This window comes from Telopea speciosissima, chromosome 4, assembly GCF_018873765.1.
Source record: "Telopea speciosissima isolate NSW1024214 ecotype Mountain lineage chromosome 4, Tspe_v1, whole genome shotgun sequence".
Classification (NCBI taxonomy): domain Eukaryota; kingdom Viridiplantae; phylum Streptophyta; class Magnoliopsida; order Proteales; family Proteaceae; genus Telopea; species Telopea speciosissima.
This window is the reverse complement of record NC_057919.1, coordinates 4,779,133-4,797,295: the sequence shown is the minus strand read 5'-3', so window position 1 is coordinate 4,797,295 and position 18,163 is coordinate 4,779,133. Positions and strand designations below refer to the sequence as shown.

General features: G+C 42.6%; 1 protein-coding gene across 1 annotated transcript in view; it reads left to right on the top strand.

Moving 5' to 3' along the window:
* Nucleotides 1-18,163, top strand: part of LOC122660599 (BEACH domain-containing protein B-like) — a 146,960-nt gene that overhangs the window by 22,661 nt on the left and 106,136 nt on the right. Inside the window, exons 4-5 of the mRNA XM_043855976.1 lie at nt 286-520; nt 5,445-5,621. Of these exons, the coding sequence (XP_043711911.1) occupies nt 286-520; nt 5,445-5,621 (412 nt within the window). The remainder of the gene's footprint in view (nt 1-285; nt 521-5,444; nt 5,622-18,163) is intronic.

The following is an 18,163-nucleotide window of genomic DNA, read 5'->3' as shown; positions in this document are numbered from 1 at the left end:
GGGTGAAGCTCCTCTTTTTCCTTTTGCTTCTTTATACTTAACTATTTATAATATCGTATTGAGAGTAACTGATTTGCATGAATTTAAGATGAAGCCTTACCCCCCCCCCCTGGTGGTATGATGCTTAAACTTTGACTTCTAGTTGAATATTATCTTTCCATGTTGGAGTTATGTATAAAAATTGGTGCTTGCCTAGTTGCTATAATGACTGTAGCTGTAATTTATCTTATCTGGTTGATCTCTTCAAAATTTTCCTATTAGTCTAATTTCAGGGTAAATTTGTAGGTGGAAAAGAGGAAGTTGTTTTATGTCTTCATCAAGCAGTTCCTACTTACTTACAAGAACTGGGGACCTGTGCATTCTTGTCAGTTGCTGGCAGTTTCTTCAACTACCCTACAGCTTGAGGAGCATTCGTCGAGCTTTGATGACATAATTGTTGGCTGTTCAGATGGTCATCCTGCTGAAATCATCCTTACCCTGATTCAAGAGGTTGCACAATTGAGTTATTTTGTCACTGAATGTAAGTGAAGCTGTTATATTCTATTCTTCGTTTGCTAATTTCTTCTTATCAAGGTTACCCTTGTGATATACACATGCACACCCCTATGCACACTTGCTAGTTGTACACATCCTAGCCAAATTAGTTTTGCACCTCTAGCTTGTTACTCTTTGATCTTCTGTTGAGTAAACGCTTTGAATCTTCATATGATGCCAGATAATTCTTAAAATGCTGGAAGAAGAGATCTTTAAGATTTTAGAATATAAGTTTGATAAGAGAGCTTAGGTCCTATATTTGGATGACCTCTTCTTGATTGGGGTTGTATATTTTTTCTTGTAGTTTGGTCACTGAGTTAATTTGGTAACACACAGTATATGGGTTTGAGAGCATCTGGGCTATTACCTGTGTGTATTTGTTGTGAAGTAGTTGGTCTTTGTGGCAACTACATAGGTTTTCCAAGATTTAGATGATCTCCATCCTTTTAGAGATGAAGTGCTCTTCCTATTGAGACAATTACTTTGGACCTGTCTCGTAGAAATATTGAGTTTGAGCGAGGTGCCAATGAATTGTACAGGCAGAATGCTCCAGTGGGTATAGAGAGGAAATCAATTTTAGCCTACAAGTGAAGATTTTATTTGGCTACATCAGCAACACAGTTAAGAGCATGGTTACCTGACTGTAATATACAGGGGGTCAGGTAGTAGAGAAAATTGAAGGAAGGATCTTGAGACCGATCCAATATTGCCTTGTAGGGCCAAGGAAGTAGTTGGTCTCTGTGGCAACCTTGCCCCTACATGGCAATATTGGATCAGCCTCAAGATCCTCCCTCTAATTTTTTTTTGTGTGTGTGTTGGGGGGGGGGGGTTGGGGGTATGGAATTTTATTGTGTAGGTCCGGGCTTTGGGCCTAGTCTTTTCATTTTGGTTTGTTATTGATAAGTTTGGGCTTTGGCCCAAGTTGTTTCTCTGATGTGTTATAGGGTAGATAAGATAAGATTAAAAGAACACAATACCCACAAGACAGAAACCCAACAATTCAAGTACACAATATGGCAGAATAGAGAGAGTCAAATAAATCAGAATCCAACGGTTAGAATGGGCTGAGATTTGGATCAATTAAACCCCTTACTAGGATGGTTAATCCCTCCAATGAACAAACTGATCCAATGGTTGGATCTGCTGTAACGAAGTATAGCAGAAAATAGAAACTTAAGAATAACAGACGCAACTAAAGAAAACAGAATTAACTCCAAATTGGTGGGTCCGATGTTCCTCAAATTAAGGTCACATATAATTTAATAGGAAGAAAATATTATAAGAAAAGATCAATCCAAGGGCTGGATTGACTAGAATATTAATTTAATGCCCTACAGCCAGAAATTAGAAGCACAGCAGAACAGTGAACTCAGACCTGCAATCAGTATGTAACAGAGACATCAATGGTTAAAACATCAAGGGATGGGAAAAAAAGAGAAAGAAGCTAGCTCAACCCTAGGTATTGTGGCCTGTCAAGAGACAACCTAAAACAAAAGAAAAACTGGGATGAACAGAAACTATAGGAGAGTTTTCTGTACTGGAAACCTGCAAAAACTTAATAACAAAGGAGAGGTGATAAAACAATTATATCAGATTCAAAATAAAGTGAAAACTCCTAGAGAATGGCCACGGTTTACCCTGCTGCAAAATCTGACAGAAAGGATGAGAGTTGGAACAAAGAAATGAGAAAGAAGGTAGGGAAAAAGGTATATGATCTGACTTCACCACCAGGACCTAGGTTAGGCTTCACCACCCACCTCTTCAGGGATTCTAAACATTGGTTGCTGCTGCTTCACCATAGGAACTGTTGCTTCAAAGTAGAAGACAATGTTCTTTAGCCAAAATCGTGGGAGGCTTCTCCCCTTCTCTTTTATTTATAATGGTAACAATTCATTACACAAAATATTAACTCTTAAACATAGAAAGTAAATAAAAGAGAAATGACTACTTAGCTTAAGCCTTAATGGGCTAAGTATCTGATTAGATAATTAGAAACTACTAGCTACTTGTCCTCCAAGCAACTATGTTAAAGTAAGACTGTATACGGAAGGTAACAGTTCCAATAATAGTCCTCAAACTCCAATAAACCCAGGCGAGAAACTCAGACTTAGGTAGGGAAGATAAGCAGTCAAATCTGAGAATAAACTTCAATGGCCAGAAATACAAACAGAAGTAGGTTACCAAATTAGAAGGTAGAGTTCAAACAGGGAATTGAGTGTAGGAACCAAACCAGTCAAACTTAATTAATGCTATCAAAATCGCTTTGAATGAAAATATTATTTTAGACATCAAAACAAATGAATATTTTACCGCATTTTTGGTTTTTAGCAATGTTTTACCATTTTAAGATTTATGAAATTTTAAGATTTGAGAAAAACCCCAACATTAGAAAGTTGAAAATTTCACCTCCGTCGAAAATCCAGTTTTTTGTTCTTGAACTGGGGGGTTGACTTTTTATCTTTTTGGAATTTGATTTTTTAACTATGTTTATTGCATTCAAATAGGGGGTATTTGATTATTTATGAATAATATCTTAAGTAAATGAAAACCATTTACTTAACTGATAGTGGCATAAATAGGTGTCTGTCCTGGTTTCCAGCCAATCTCCAAGAACAATATACACTATCAAACTTTGGTAAAAAACCACAAGTACCATTTTGACTGTTTTTGTTTTTTTTTTGGGTGAAAATAGTTAATGCATTGTGTGTAGAATGTAAAAAATATGCTCATTTAAAAAAATAGATAAAAAAAAAAGCATTTCTGGGCCTCTAAACCACCAACTCGAGTTGGCTGGGAAAAAATCACGGGTTTCGACCATATCTCGGTTTCTGGCTGGTTGAAACCTGGTCGAAATCCAAGTTTTAGAACTTTGGCAGGTATCCACATACTTCATCCAGGGAAGGAAGGGGGATCTTACCTAGAATCTGACTCTGATACAAGTGTAGGATCGGGATATGTTACTTTTCAAGAGTCCAATAAACTTAACCTTCATCTTCCGAGTTAGATAGTTGGAGGTACATGTACTGATCATACTCTTCCTAGAGATCTATCATCTTGTTGTAGTATTTAGAAATGGACATTGCCGCTTGTTTCATATTAATGACCTTCTGTAGGAGATTATAGACTTTTGCCGTGTCTCTACATGATCAAATGTTTGACCAATGTTGTCCTAAATTTCCTTAGGACTACCTATTTCCACTCTCATGGAGAAGATCAACCATGACAATGGAGTTCCCCATCTTCTGCCTCTGATAAGTACGGTCACTATGACTGGGAGGTTTAATCTCTCCATTGATCTATCTTAGTTTCTCTCTACTTCTCAGGGACAATCTCACAGAGTGTGCCCAGTCCAGATAATTTTTATTCTCTCTACTTCTCAGGGATTATCTCACAGAGTGTGCCCAGTCCAGATAATTTTTATTGTCTAACTTGACAATGAAAATTTGAGCATTAGAGTTCTCCAAAGTAGCCATGCTGGAATTTACACTGCTTGAACCCCCGGCAGAGGACTCCATTGGTCCACTAATCTCTGACATATCAACAAATCACACTTGGACGTTGTTTGGATACCCAAACTAAATGGGGAAGCACTCACTCAACCCATAAACTCCTTCCTAGTTACAAGAGCACTGGTTTCAGTTACCTGGAAACATCAGATGTGAGAAATATGCTACAACACATGCATCGCCAGCCAATAGTTGCTATTGAAACATTTTACAAGCTTCTAGTAAAATATTCTACTGATTACAAACCAAATATTAGCCAAAGAAAAGAGCTTACGACAGTTCATAGCCTTTTTCTGCAGAACTGGGGCAGTAACAGGCTAACAGCCCTTTTACAGTTCTGAGTTGTAGACAGCAGCTGCAACTTCCATCGAATCATGCTCATGCACAGTTGATAGGAGACCTCTAGGCGACACATAGGGTCCTGGATTCATCTCCAATAGGGCTCAGATCAGAGAGAGAAGGGGTACTTTCAGACCTGGCAGTAGCACCATTTATCCCAAAAAATCCATCAATTTGAATCACCCAGTTTCAAACTCCACTACCTGTCCTTAGGGTTGAAGTTCTTGGACCTTGGATAGGATTCTTACATGTTATTGCTGCTTTTGGAACCCTTTAGTAGTCTAGGGTTCAAAAGTTTGGAAGAAGAAGATCACTCCAGGTTGACTCTTAAACCAGCCTGGTTGCTTTGATACCAAGTTGGAAATTTGGAATCCCTGCTTGTTCTGGTTGATAGCAGACAGCAGGTCCGGTGAGAAGAAGAGAGGAAGAACAGAAAGAGAAGAAGAAGAAGAAGAAAGAGGGAAGAAGAGAAGAAGAAGAAGAGGAAGTAGCGGCAGAACAAGAAGAAGAGTTCTCTAGGATCTCTTCTCCATATTATTGTAGTATTTTAAAAACTTTAAAACTGAGATTCCCAATGTCTTCTTACAAGGATATTCATAAGACACTCGTACATAAAATTCTTAGTATAACTTTACAAACTACCATTACAACATGTATATCTTCTTCATATGGTATAATGAAATTTATTCTTGTGACCATTCAAAAGGAAAAGAAAAGAAAAGAAAAGAAAAAATGAAGGTAGTATGTACCCAAAGTGTGGGTCCTATGCATCTTTTCTCACATTCCTTCAGTTGAGATTCAGTCCCCCCCACCCCAATTGGGAATGATTTTCTCTTCATTGGGTATCTTCACCCTAGTATTTACTATATATTGGCACTCAAAATCAGGAATGTGTAAATATTCTATGGCATCATCTGCTCTCAGTTGAGATTGGATGGTTTTTCTGGGTCTTTAACTACTCCGTTTCCAGTTTAAATGTCCTTTTCCCAATCTTGATTTATTATAAGTTCGTTTTGGATAATATGTGAATTTGTTTTATTTGATCATTTTGCTTTGATAATCCAGTGAACACTAATACAGCGGAATCTATAGAAGACCTGTCAGATGGTTCGTTTACTATGAGTATTATTGCTGAAGGGTTCCCTGTCTTGGATGCGCTCACAATTGTAGTTCGCTCGATGCACAATTGTAAAGTTTTTGGCTACTATGGGGGGATACAAAAGCTTACAGCACTAATGAAAGGTATTCATTTTTTGACAACTCTTTTCTTTCCTTTACTGCTGCTGAAATTTGTCTTTGCCGTCTATAATGTCAATGTGCATCAAGTCACATGTATTTTTGCCAATGCATTAGATAGATAGCACTTAGCCATATACATTAAAGAGTCATACCTCAATCTAAACTATCTACAGACTTTTCTTCATACTGTGTTTTCTGTTTTGATGGAAACGAAGAAATTTTATTGAAAGGCAAGAATGTAGGAGAGCAGGGACCCAACTTTCTCTCAATATACCAATAATTATATTGATACATCACTTTTTTTTATACATGATGTACATTGATATCCTCCAGTTTCTTGTTTGTATGAGAAGGGTACAGCTTCCATGGGAGCTGATAGCAATAACTGAATCCCCCTCAATTATCAAACTCAGGAACGAAGGAGAACTGGTCAACTGTGATCAAATAGACGGGCCTTTGCCTCTTCTCTTATAAAATCTAGCTTTGATCCATTATAAGCCCTATGAATGCCTGCAACATTCTCCCCGAGCTGTATCTATATATCTCCAATGCTTGAAGAGTCTGTTTTCCTAATTAGCTTGGAAACCGGCAGATGGGATTCAGATTCTTTAATCGTTTACAGCCTATAAATGCCTGGATCGTGCTGTCATAGTTGTGTCTATATATACTTTTATAGTTATATACCTCCAATGCTTGAAGATGCTAATTTCCCAATGATCTGGCTCAACTTTGATGACTCTGAATCTCTATTAGATCCCCTCAATTTTGGAACTTTTTTGTAGGATTTTTTACTCTCTCTCTCTCTCTCTTTTTCTATTGAATTTTCTTTCTATTTGTGCCAATCCAAAATAAAAAAAAAAACTTTTGATGCCATTTTCCTGGGCCAAGGTGTACAACAGGGATTAACGCTGAGTTAGAGCTATGGAGATCAACCTTGGAATCAAGAGGCTTTAAGATTAGTAGAACGAAGACGGAGTATTTGATGTGCAATTTTAGTCATAGAGACGAGTTAAAGTGGGAGTTTAAAAAGTACATGGTTTCGACTGGTTTCGACATGTTTCGATCAAATTTCGTCCATATTTTGCTAGTTTCAACCTGAATACCTATATAAGTGTCACTTATCCCCATCAAAACTTGAGGAAACCTGGCTGGAAACTAGGTCAAACAATTACTTATGCTAGAAACCAGGATAGACACTTAATTTTTTTTTTTTTTTTTTTTTTTTGGTGAATAAAAAATATATTACCAAAGCCCAGGAGGGGCGAGAAAGAAAAGAGGGGGGGGATATACAAAGGGGGAGAGGGGGGGAGGGGAAAGAGAAGCCCCAAACCCACTAAGAAGGGGAAGGGGACTGCAAAAGAGCACTATCTAAGCCCTAGGAATCAACAATATGCCTGTTCCTTGGGGTGTCCAAAAACCTCTTGTGAGAAAGAAATTGGAGTTTCGAGGAGACATCCGAAGAGATGGCTTTCCAAATCAGGTCAAAAGACCTAGATTTGGAGGTCCATCTCCTGAAGTTCCTCTCCATCCAGATGTGATAAAGGGCAGCACCAAACACAAGTTTACCAATAGTGTCACAGATAGAGCTTTTGGAGAAAGTCATGACCAGCCAGAGGCACTCTCTGGCAAAGGGGAGGGGGGTTTTGCTGCGAGGCCAGATGGACGAGAGGGATTTTTCCCAAATGGTAGAGGTGAAGGGGCAATCAAAGAAAAGGTGGTCAATGTCTTTGGTACCACTCCAACAAAAAATGCACGAGGGAGGGACATGGATTCTCCGGTGCAAGAGAAAAGCTTGGGTTGGGAGGCAAAGGTTAAGAGCTCTCCAGGCTAGGAAGCTATGGCGAGGGATGTGGCCTTTGAACCAGACACGCTGATGCCAAATAGCTGTAGGGGCGCGAGGCCTGACAAAGTTCCAGGCGGATCTAAAGCTAAAAAGGCCATTCGGGGAGGGGAGCCAGATGGCCTTGTCCGCATGAGGGGAGTGGAGGTGGGGAGGGAATGCCAGAACTGGGAGAGAATGGGAGGGAAGGGGGAGGGGGGGACCAAGAGCCAAGGGAGATAATGGATGAGAGGGTGGCTGACTTGGGGATGCCTGAAGAGTAGATGGATCGAGCCCCAAATGAATTATAGAGGACCCCCAAGGGGTGCTAGGGGTCAAGCCAAAGGGAGATGGACGAGCCATCAACAATAGAGTAGGAGGTAGCGCTGAGAGAAGGGGGCGGAGGGAAAGGATCTTGCGCCAGACCTAAGAACAGTTCGAAGGGGTGGAGACAGTCCAGATGGAGTTGGATTTGAGAAGATGGGAGTAAACCCACTGAACCCAAATGGAGTCCTGTTTGGAAGAGATCTTCCAAATGAGCTTCAGAATACCTGTAGTATTGGAGTCACGAATACGGAGGATGCCGAGCCTGCCTTCAGATTTAGGAAGGCAGATGGATTTCCAGCTGATTGGGTGGAGGAATCTGGGAGATTCCTTCCCTTTCCAAAGGAAGGCACAGAAGAGGGTTTCCATGGCCTTGATGGTGGCTTTAGGGAGGCCGAAGATGCCAGACCAGTAGATGTAAGAGGATTGGAGGACCGATCTGATGCATTCTAGCCTGCCCGCATAGGAAAGAAGCTTGCCTTTCTAGAGCTGCAGCCGCTTGCAGATGATATCCAGCATGGGAGTGCAGTGATGGCTGGAGAGCCCAGCGGGGATGAGGGGGAGGCCAAGGTATTTGACTGGGAGGGAGCCAAGAGAAAACCCCGTCAGGCGAAGGAGGGTGTCTCTGTCAGAATCAGAGACACCGGAGAGAAAGAGCTTGGATTTGAGAAGATTGATGCGGAGACCAGATAGACTTTCGAAGAGGTGGAGGGAGGACATGATAGCCGAAATGGAGGAGGGAGAGGCTTTGGAGAAAATCATAAGATCATCGGCAAAGGCAAGGTGGGTGAGGTTTAGCCGCTTGCACTTGGGGATAGGGAAGATGAAGTGGAGGTCAGATTTGGCTTGAATGCTTCTGGAGAGGACTTCCAAGGCCAGAGAGAAGAGGAAAGGGGGAGAGGGGGCAGCCTTGGCGAATCCAACCTTTGAAGTTGAAGAAGCCAGCAGGGGAGCCATTTACGATGACAGAGTAAGAGGGGGAGGAGATGTAAGCAAAGATTCAACGGATGAAGGCGGGGGGGAAGCCCATTTGAGATAACACATCACAAATGAAGTCCCATCTGAGGGAGTCAAAAGCTTTGTGAAGGTCAATCTTCAAAAGAGCAGCGGGCGAGTGGGATTTTCTGTAAAATCCGGGCACAATTTCGGAGCAAAGAATGATGTTGTCCACAATGCTTCTGCCGGAGATGAAGGCAGATTGATTGGGGCTGACCAGGGAAGGGATGACAAGTTGGATTCTGTTAGCCAGGATCTTCACAATGAACTTGTAGAGGAGGTTGCAAAGAGAGATAGGTCTCAGACAAAGAGGAGAGGGATGAGGCAAAGGAAAGTCTGATTGACCTGAGCAAGCTGGCTAGGGTTGAAGAAGAAGCTGTGAACAGCGCGGATGAGGTCCTCTTTAATGTGTTCCCAACGGCTAAGGAAAAATCCCATACTAAAGCCATCAGGGCCAAGGGCCTTGTTGGATTTGTGGGACAGGATGGCTTTAGAAATCTCATCATCAGAGGGGATAGCTCGGAGGGAGCTAGCTAAAGAAGAGGGGACAAATTTGTTGATGAGGTGAGGGGGGAAGGGAGGAGGAGGGAGGAAGGGGGGGGGGGGGTTGTAGAGGGAGGAGAAAAGAGAGACAGCCGCAGACCTGATATCATAGGTAGAGGTGAGAGGGGATCCATCCTGAGCAATGAGCAAGGTGATGGAGTTGGAGCTGAGCCTGACTTTAAGAGAGCGGTGGAAGAAAGCGGTGTTAGAGTCACCAAGCTCCAGCCACTGGACAGACACTTATTTATGCCTAACAACAGTTAAGTAAATGAAATATTTGGTATTTCATTTACTTAAGATATTATTCTTGAGTAAGCAAATACCCCCTATTTGAATCCAATAAAAATAGTTAAAAAAATCAAATTCCAAAAGGATAAAAAGTCAACCCCTCAGTTCAAGAACAAAAATTGGATTTTTGGCAGTAGGTGAAATTTTCAACTTTCTAATGCTGGGGTTTTTCTTAAATCTAAAAATTCCATAAATCTTAATATGGTGAAACATTGCTAAAAACCAAAAGCGCGGTAAAATATTCATTTGTTTTGATGTCTAAAAAAATATTTTCATTTAGAGCAATTTTAAACAGCATTCACGCACACCAAATTAAGTTTGACCGGAACATAACTCCTTCAATATAAATCAGATTTAAGCAATCTTCGAGACAGTTGGATAGGTACCCCCAGCAGTTGCTTCAGCTGCTTACCTTGAATTAATTGGAATAGCACAACAGATATTTTAGGTATAGACTAAGGCAGATCAAATTGGATTTAACCGGACCGGCCAGCATATGAGTAAGCATCAGTAGTTTCAGTTGATGACCCTGAGGCAAGGCTCTGCAAAGACAAGCTCTTAACAGACCCTTATTGATCCGTAACTAGTTGATTGGAAGCTGTTGGTAATGACTCTGTCGCTAGTGATGGTGTAGTTTTCACCCCTGCTAAGAGGTAAACAGGAAGGCCGGGGGGGGGATTAAATATGGATATGGTGGTAGAGAGATTTGTTGGAAAGCTTTCACCATCTACTTTGAGTTTTAAAGAAAATATATTTATTTTGACTCAGAGGGAGAAATGCACTGGAGTACCGACGTGTACCATGTGCCTGAATATACATATGGTAATGTTCATCTCTTACCAAAAAAGGTACACAAGCTAATAGGAAATCGACATGTACCTCGCCTTTGGCAGGTATCGAAGCAACAACAATTATTCGTTGCCTTCGCATCATTCCCCTCCCATGGTCAGTGAAGGTATTCCTACCCAAATGGATATACCTATCCAGATAGATGAGGACACTACACATCCCAAAGTCAAAAAGGATGGGCTGATTGAAAAGGAAAAGGAAAAGGATGCAATGATGAACCCTCTTTTCCTCTTCTCTTTCTCAAGCTTCGATTAGTCGGTTGCAGAGTCGACCCCTTTCTCTTATCTATCGATGGTCGGAGCTTTCAGTAGTGCCCGCATGCGACAGCTCTTCGGAGCTTTGCAGGTCGGTAACCTGTTTGACGTAAGATCCATTCAAGCGCGCAAGGCTCCTATAGGAGTGTCGCTTTGCTTTGTTCAGGGGAAGAACCATTACATAATAAATGCAAAGCTTTCCAACAAATCCAAGATTGCTTAATTGAAGGAGTTATGTTCTAGTCAAACTTAGTTTGGTGTGCGCGAATGTTGTTTAAAATCAATTTGAATGAAAATATTTTTTTAGACATCAAAACAAATGCATACTTTACCGCACTTTTGGTTTTTAGCAATGTTTTAGCATATTAAGATTTATGAAATTTTTAGATTTCAGGGTTTCCACTTTCCATACATCAGGATGTTCTCATCCTTTTGTCTCTGGCTCTTTGTCAAATAGGCCTTTATAACCATTATGACCCTATTCAGTACATTAAGATCTTGTTCTTGTATCACCTGAATCTAATGTGGTGATTTTACTGAAGCATCTTTGACTCTTTTATTAACTACTATAGATTGTTTGATTATTCAAATTATGTCATATTGAAGGTAGAAGGTTCGTTAATTCCTAGTGGGTCAGTAAGGTAAGGACTGTAGGAAAGTTTGTTGAGGTTGAAGTTACCAGGAAACCATGAACCCTCCCCTTTCCCTCCCTTCCTCCTCCTCCTTCCCTCACTCCGGTACCCCTCCTGAACCCAATTCCTCTGCCTCCTCCTTTCCTCATCCATCATCACCTCCCACCTTAACCATCCTGCCATTCTCATCCCCCACCGCTACTCACGCCACCACTTGTTCCCCCTCCGCCACCATCCCTTCTGCTCCCGCTGGACAGAAACAGTGGTCCTCCAGCCTCCTACCTCCTCCAACTTCGACACTACCCTCCATTATGTTAAACTTTCTTCTGAAAATGGGGTTCTGTTCGCTCTTTGCCCCAACTCTAGTCTCTCACCTGAAATCCCTAAATGGCAATCTTGCCTGGTTGGTCATTTCCTTAGTGCTAGACTCTTTTTCAATATCGTCAAAGTATCCCTCTCCAAGCAATGGAAAGTCGCTGGTTTGCTGGACGCCTTTCTCCTTGACAATGGAGTGTTCATTGTCAAATTCTTCTCGGATGATGCTAAGTCTAGAGCTTTTGATGGCACTCCCTAGATGGTTGGTTCCAAACCAATCTTCCTTCCCCAATGGAGGCCCCATCTCCTTCTCCACAAGGTCGACCTCAACACCATTCCCTTGTGGATCACCCTCCCTGGTCTGCCTCTGCACTATTGGAGCCAAGAATGCCTAGGCCGATTAGGCTACGTTATTGGTTTCCCGCTGCGCACTGACTCTCGCACTCTCAAGATGGATCGTCTATCCTATGCTAGAATATGCGTTGATGTTTCGGCAGATGTTCCTCCTCCTTTGTCCATCACTATTATGGAAGAAGATGGATTCTGCTTCGAGCAACCAGTGAAGTATGCCTGGTACTGCTCTCATCAACACTTCCTCGACCTTTTCTGGCTCCCCCAGATCCCTTAGTCGAGGAAGAGATCCCGTTGGCCATCACCGCAATCACCGCCACAACAATCGTCGTCGTCAACAGCTCTCTTCGTGCGCCTAGCTCTCCTCCTTGCACGATGGAGCTTCCGCCTCTTGTTCCCGAGGCCCCCTGGCCCCTGATGCGTTGGATCTCTCCTTGTCAGCTTCCTTGGTGGCTGAGCCTGACCAATCGAACCTTAAAGCTCCCTTTGAAGATAGCTCTGGTCCTTACGCTACTTCTGCTACGGCTCAGACAATCTCCTTGCAGACGTTCTCTGTCGAGTGCTCTGGGCCTGCAAGATCCTCTTTGCCTTCCCCTTTCTCTGATGTGATGATCGACAGGCTTTACAGACTGTATGCTCCTCCAGACGATGCCACAGTCGAGGTCCAGGTGAGCTTTCACGCCAGTCGCCATTCTTGTGCTAAGGTTCCGCTTCCAACAGAAAGGTATGGCTCCTCCTTACCTAATCCAGCCCCCCTTTCCCTTTTTACCCCTTGCTACCTAACCCCCCTGGCCAGCTCCCTCGCCTCCCACATGCTCTCCTTCTAGACTTAAACACCCCCCTTTCATCCCCCCTTTGGGCCTTCTCCCCTGGTCCATGAAACTCCTCTTATGCCCTCTCCTATTGCTAGGCCCATCCCCTCGGCCCACCCTCTCCCTAACCTGATCCACCCCCCCAACCCAAGCCCAATCCTTCTTCACCTATAACCTCCCCATTTTCCAACCTCTGGCCCATCTCTACCATAAACATTTCCCCAACCCACCCTCCCGCTCCCTGACCCGTTCCATTTCTACCCCCCTCTCTTTCGGCTGCCCTCCTCCTTGACCCCCCTTTTAAATTGCTTTCCCTCCCTCGTCCCCTCTGAGCTGCTTGCCCTTATTCGCTGAGGTCCTCTCCCCCCTCCTCGTAGGCCGCTTGTTCGCAGCCCGACAATCGTCTTTTTCCATCGTCGGTACAAGAGTACCCCCCCTCGAGATCCTTACCTTTCTCGGTTTCTCCTACTAGTTCCTCATGTCGGCCGACTTTATTTGGAATGTCAGGGGCCTCAACTCCCTGGCCAAGCATCAGGATATTAGATCCCTTATTAAGTCTACTCACTCCTCTTTTTTTGCTCTTCTTGAAACCCGTGTTCTCCAAGAGAACGCTGCCCTCATTGTAGCATCCATTGCCCCCTCCGAGTCCATGCTCTCGAACTACAACCATTCCCCTAATGGTCGTATTTGGATGCTTTGGGACCCCTTTAAAATCCACATCTCCCTTTCCCGTTCCTCTTCCCAATTTCTCCACCTTCGTTTCTCCATTCCTAGTTGCTCCACCATTTTCTTCATTTCGGTGATCTATGCATGCAACCAGGCTGCCGATCGATTGTCCCTTTGGACTGATCTCTCCCTCCTCAAGTCCGGCATGGATTCCCTCCCTTGGAGAATGGGTGGTGATTTCAACATGGTGCGGTCACAATCCGAGAAGATGGGAGGAAGACCCATTGATCCTTCTTCCGTTAATGCCTTTAATGATTGCATTGAGGATCTAGGTAACGACGATCTTAGATGGTCAGGTTCCCCCCTTACTTGGCATAATCGTTGCGTGGGGCCTGACCGTATCGCTTACAAGCTCGACCTTTTCCTCTCAAATGAAGGTTGGCTCACCTCCTTCCCTCAATCCCTCGCCAATTTTCTCCTTCAGGGGTTATCTGACCACAACTCTTGTCACATTCTTAATCAGCCCTACTCTTCCTTTGGTCCCAAGCCTTTTAAATTCTTCGATATGTGGACCTCCCACCATCTCTTCCTCCCCACCATCCTGAAAGCGTGGCGCATCCCGGTTTCCTCCCCCTCCCTCCCTCTCATTGCCGTCGCCAGAAAACTTCGTCACACCAAGTCAGCCCTCAAAAGCTGGAACCTCTCCACCTTTGGTAACATTCCTTCCCAGCTCTCCTCTTGCTGGTCTAACCTCTCCCTTGTCCAATCCAGACTTCAATTGGATTCTCTCAACCCCGAGCTTGCCCTGGAGGAGAAGCAGCTCTCTGAGGAACTCTCCTCCCTCTCTTCCCTTGAGGAAAGCTTCTTGTGCCAAAAATCCCGCATTAAGTGGTTGAATCTGGGTGACTCCAATTCTGCCTACTTCCATCAATCTTTAAAAGCTAGGCTTAACTCCAATTCCATCACCCTTTTGCATTCTCCTGACGGAACTCCCCTCTCCTTGGTCCATGATATCAAATCGGCAACCATCTCCTTCTTCTCTAATTTGTTCAACACCCCCCCCTTTTCCCCCTCTCCCCTCCCTCCTGGCCTTATTGATAAGTTTGTTCCTACCCTCCTATCTGATTCTCTCCTTGCCATCCCCTCTGATGATGAAATCTCCAAGGCAATTCTCTCTCATAAGTCCAACAAAGCCCCTGGTCCTAACGGTTTCAGCATGGGTTTTTTTCTCAGCTGCTGGGATTCAATTAAAGGAGATCTCTTCAAAGCCATTCGTAGCTTCTTCTTCAAGCCCAGCCAACTGGCTCAGGTCAATCAGACCTTCATCTGCCTCATCCCTAAAAAAGATGGAGCCACCTCCTTGTCTGATTTTAGAACTATCTCCTTTTGTAATCTTCTATATAAGTTCATTGCCAAGATCCTTGCCAATAGAATTAAGGCTGTGATCCCCTCCCTCGTCAGCCCTAACCAATCCGCCTTCATTTCTGGCAGAAGCATTGCGGACAACATCATCTTTTGCTCTGAAATCTTGCGAGGCTTTGACCGTTAATCCCACTCTTCGGCGGCCCTCATGAAAATTGACCTCCATAAAGCTTTTGACTCCCTCCGTTGGGACTTCATTTGCGATATGCTTTCTCAAATGGGCTTTCCCCTTGCTTTTGTCCGTTGGATTTATGTCTGCATTTCCTCCCCCTCCTTCTCTATTCTCGCCAATGGCTCCTAGGTCGGATTCTTTCACTCCAAAGTGGGCATTCGCCAAGGTTACCCCCTCTCCCCCTTCCTGTTCTCCCTGGCTCTGGAAGTCCTCTCTAGGAGCCTCCAATCCAAAACGGATCTCCATCTCATCTCTCCAATTCCCAAATGCAAGCATATTAACCTCTCCCATCTGGCCTTTGCGGACGATTTGATGATCTTCTCAAAGGCTTCACCTTCCTCTATTTCTGCCATCATGGATTCCCTTCACCTCTTTGAGTCGTTCTCGGGTCTCTGCATCAATGTCCTTGTTAGAATATGTAATCCAGAATACCGTGGGGGTATTCTGGTCCTTTTGGGGTTAGTTTATTTATTATGTTATTAGTTTATGTCGGCTATGTGGGTTTTAGTCCCACATCGCCTAGTTTAGTCTATTTGTAATTTCTCCTCTATTATAAATAGAGGGGCTTACCTATTAATTAATTAATTCAAGTATTTTACAACTTCCATCTTCTCTTCTCTCTTTTCTTCTCTCTAGAGTTACTGGTTACAGGTCCTAGGTTTTCTACATGGTATTAGAGCTAGGCAACCAGTGACTGATTCTCTCCGAGATTGCTGTTTTGAGAGTCGTTTAGGGTTCCTTCTTTTTAGGAAGAAACCCTAGTTCATCGAAGAAGAAGAAGAACTAGGGTTTCATACATTGAGTTGCTGATTTGATTTGCTCAGGTTCAGATCCGATTTTTCGGAGATCTATTTTCTATAATGTGTTTTTTTTGGAATCGATTGCTGTTCTGTTTGAAGATTCCTTAGAGATTGATCAAGGTTATTATTGGGAACAGCTCTTTTTTCTGGCCAATTCGGATATGGTTCTTGTTTGCCGCTGCTTTTATTTGAGGAATTTATTCCTTGTTGGGTACGTGATAAGCTGCCGCTACTACAATACCCTTGCCACGGTCAATGGTCGAAGAAGCTCTACTGCTATGGTTGAGTTCTTCGATTTCTGGTTTCCAGGGTGATTCTTGCTGTGGGAAACTTTATTTGGATAGATTCATCGACTGTCGATGCTGCTGTTTACTTCGATTGCTATCGAAGGTTTACATGTGGAATCAAATCTGCAGTTCTTCTGTTGCTTGCTGCCTATTTGAATTGGTCCCTGGTTCTATTGTTGCTATTGATTTGCTGCCTCTGTTTCATGAGGAATAATACTTCCTCTTCATTGTGGCCATTTACTTCTATCTATTTGGTGCTGCTATTTCTTCCGGGGTTCTTGAAAGTTGATGGGTTGAAGACAATTCCTATTCTTGTTTCTCAGTTGCTGGTTGCGTGACTGTGAGGAAGACAGTCGCGATTCCTATTCGAAGGTTACCACGTTGATTTCCGCCGGATTTTCTCCTCTTGATCGATGGATAAGGTATACCCCTTGGTTTCCCCTTTGTTTTCGCTGGTTCAGAGCCGTGATTGTCAAGAGGTAGAAGACAGTCGAGACTCTAAATTCTCATCATTTTCTTTTCCCATATTACCCCTAGTTGATACCGTGAAAGTCTCCAACACTTTCTTGGTTAAGCCCTATTTTTCAGGTTCCACCTTGTTTTATTGCCTATTTTCCAAGTTTGCCCCCATCTTCTCTATTTGTGTTAGTGAAGTATCTTTTTACAAATGGCTTCTTTGTTGTTGGTATTTAATGCTATTACCCTACCTTTAATTATTATCCCTCCTTTCTCTCTTTATTTCACTTAAGCCATTCTCTAAATTTTCATGTCATCATGTGCCATCATTACCTTATTTGAATTTCTAGCTTTACCCTTATTTTTTGAAGTTATTTACTCTTACACCCTATGGCCTTCTTTGTTTTTTTTCAAAGGAATCCTAACCTGTTCACCATATTTACCAGAATGCCATCCCTTATTCAACTTTATGTTATTTGCAATGTTTCTTTGATCCATTACTTTTTTATTTACCAAGGGCCCCTTACAAAATTCTGGTTATTTACGGAACTGCTATTATCTTTTAATACGTTCCCTATTTGACTACCCAATTGACCCTTGAAAATTCTGATTTATTACCAATTTGCCCTTTGGCTTGGTTTGTATTTAACAATGGATTTCCACCGAATTACAGCCATGCCATCCTTTTTTTTTCCAACACCATTCTCTTTCAATAATTCTAATTCCCTTCATATCCCATACCTTTGGCATATACCCATAACCACTTTGGACGATAATGGTATTCTCTAATTTGCCATTTCTTCCTTTTTCATAACCCTTAGCACCTCTTGGAAAATTTTGGAATATTATGTTTTTGCCCTATCTCTTACATCATCTCTGTTATGTCTACGTGTACTACACGTGAGGGAGGGATTATGTACAATACACCTGCAGACATTGCAGAACGCAGAACATGTAGGAACATTGGTGCAAAACATAGAAGATCAGTTTTCTCCACCATTGCTATTGGGTATCTTTTGTTATTGGGTTGAGTTTGCCGAAGAGTATTGAAGATATTTGGTTGTTGCCTATTTGAGGATTTTCAGTTGGGTTGATACGGTATTTTTTCTGCTGCCTGATTCAGTTTGTTTTTCGCTGTTTGCTGCTCTAGTTATTTCCCTTCAAGATTCTATGTCACTATGACAACCTGAGATTCATCACTGGATAGCTATTGAAGGTCGTTGAAAGCTGCATTTTTTGGAAGACATTCCAGTCTCGGTTTACTGATCATGTCTGTCCAAGTTTTGAAAATCTAATTTTTCAAGTTCTTGAAGGTTTATTTGGGAGCTGCATTCATATGTCAAACTGGATTCTGCTGCAACTTAGTTTTTTTCCTATTTTGTTCAAGTTGGGCATTAGTACCTTATATGCGCCAACTTGAGGGGGAGTGTTAGCATTATTATGGAGTTTTTTTTTTATTTAGTTCAAGCTGGATTTTCCTTCTTCTCTTATGTGTACAATCCAGCTTGAGGGGGAGTGTTAGAATATGTAATCCAGAATATCGTGGGGGTATTCTGGTC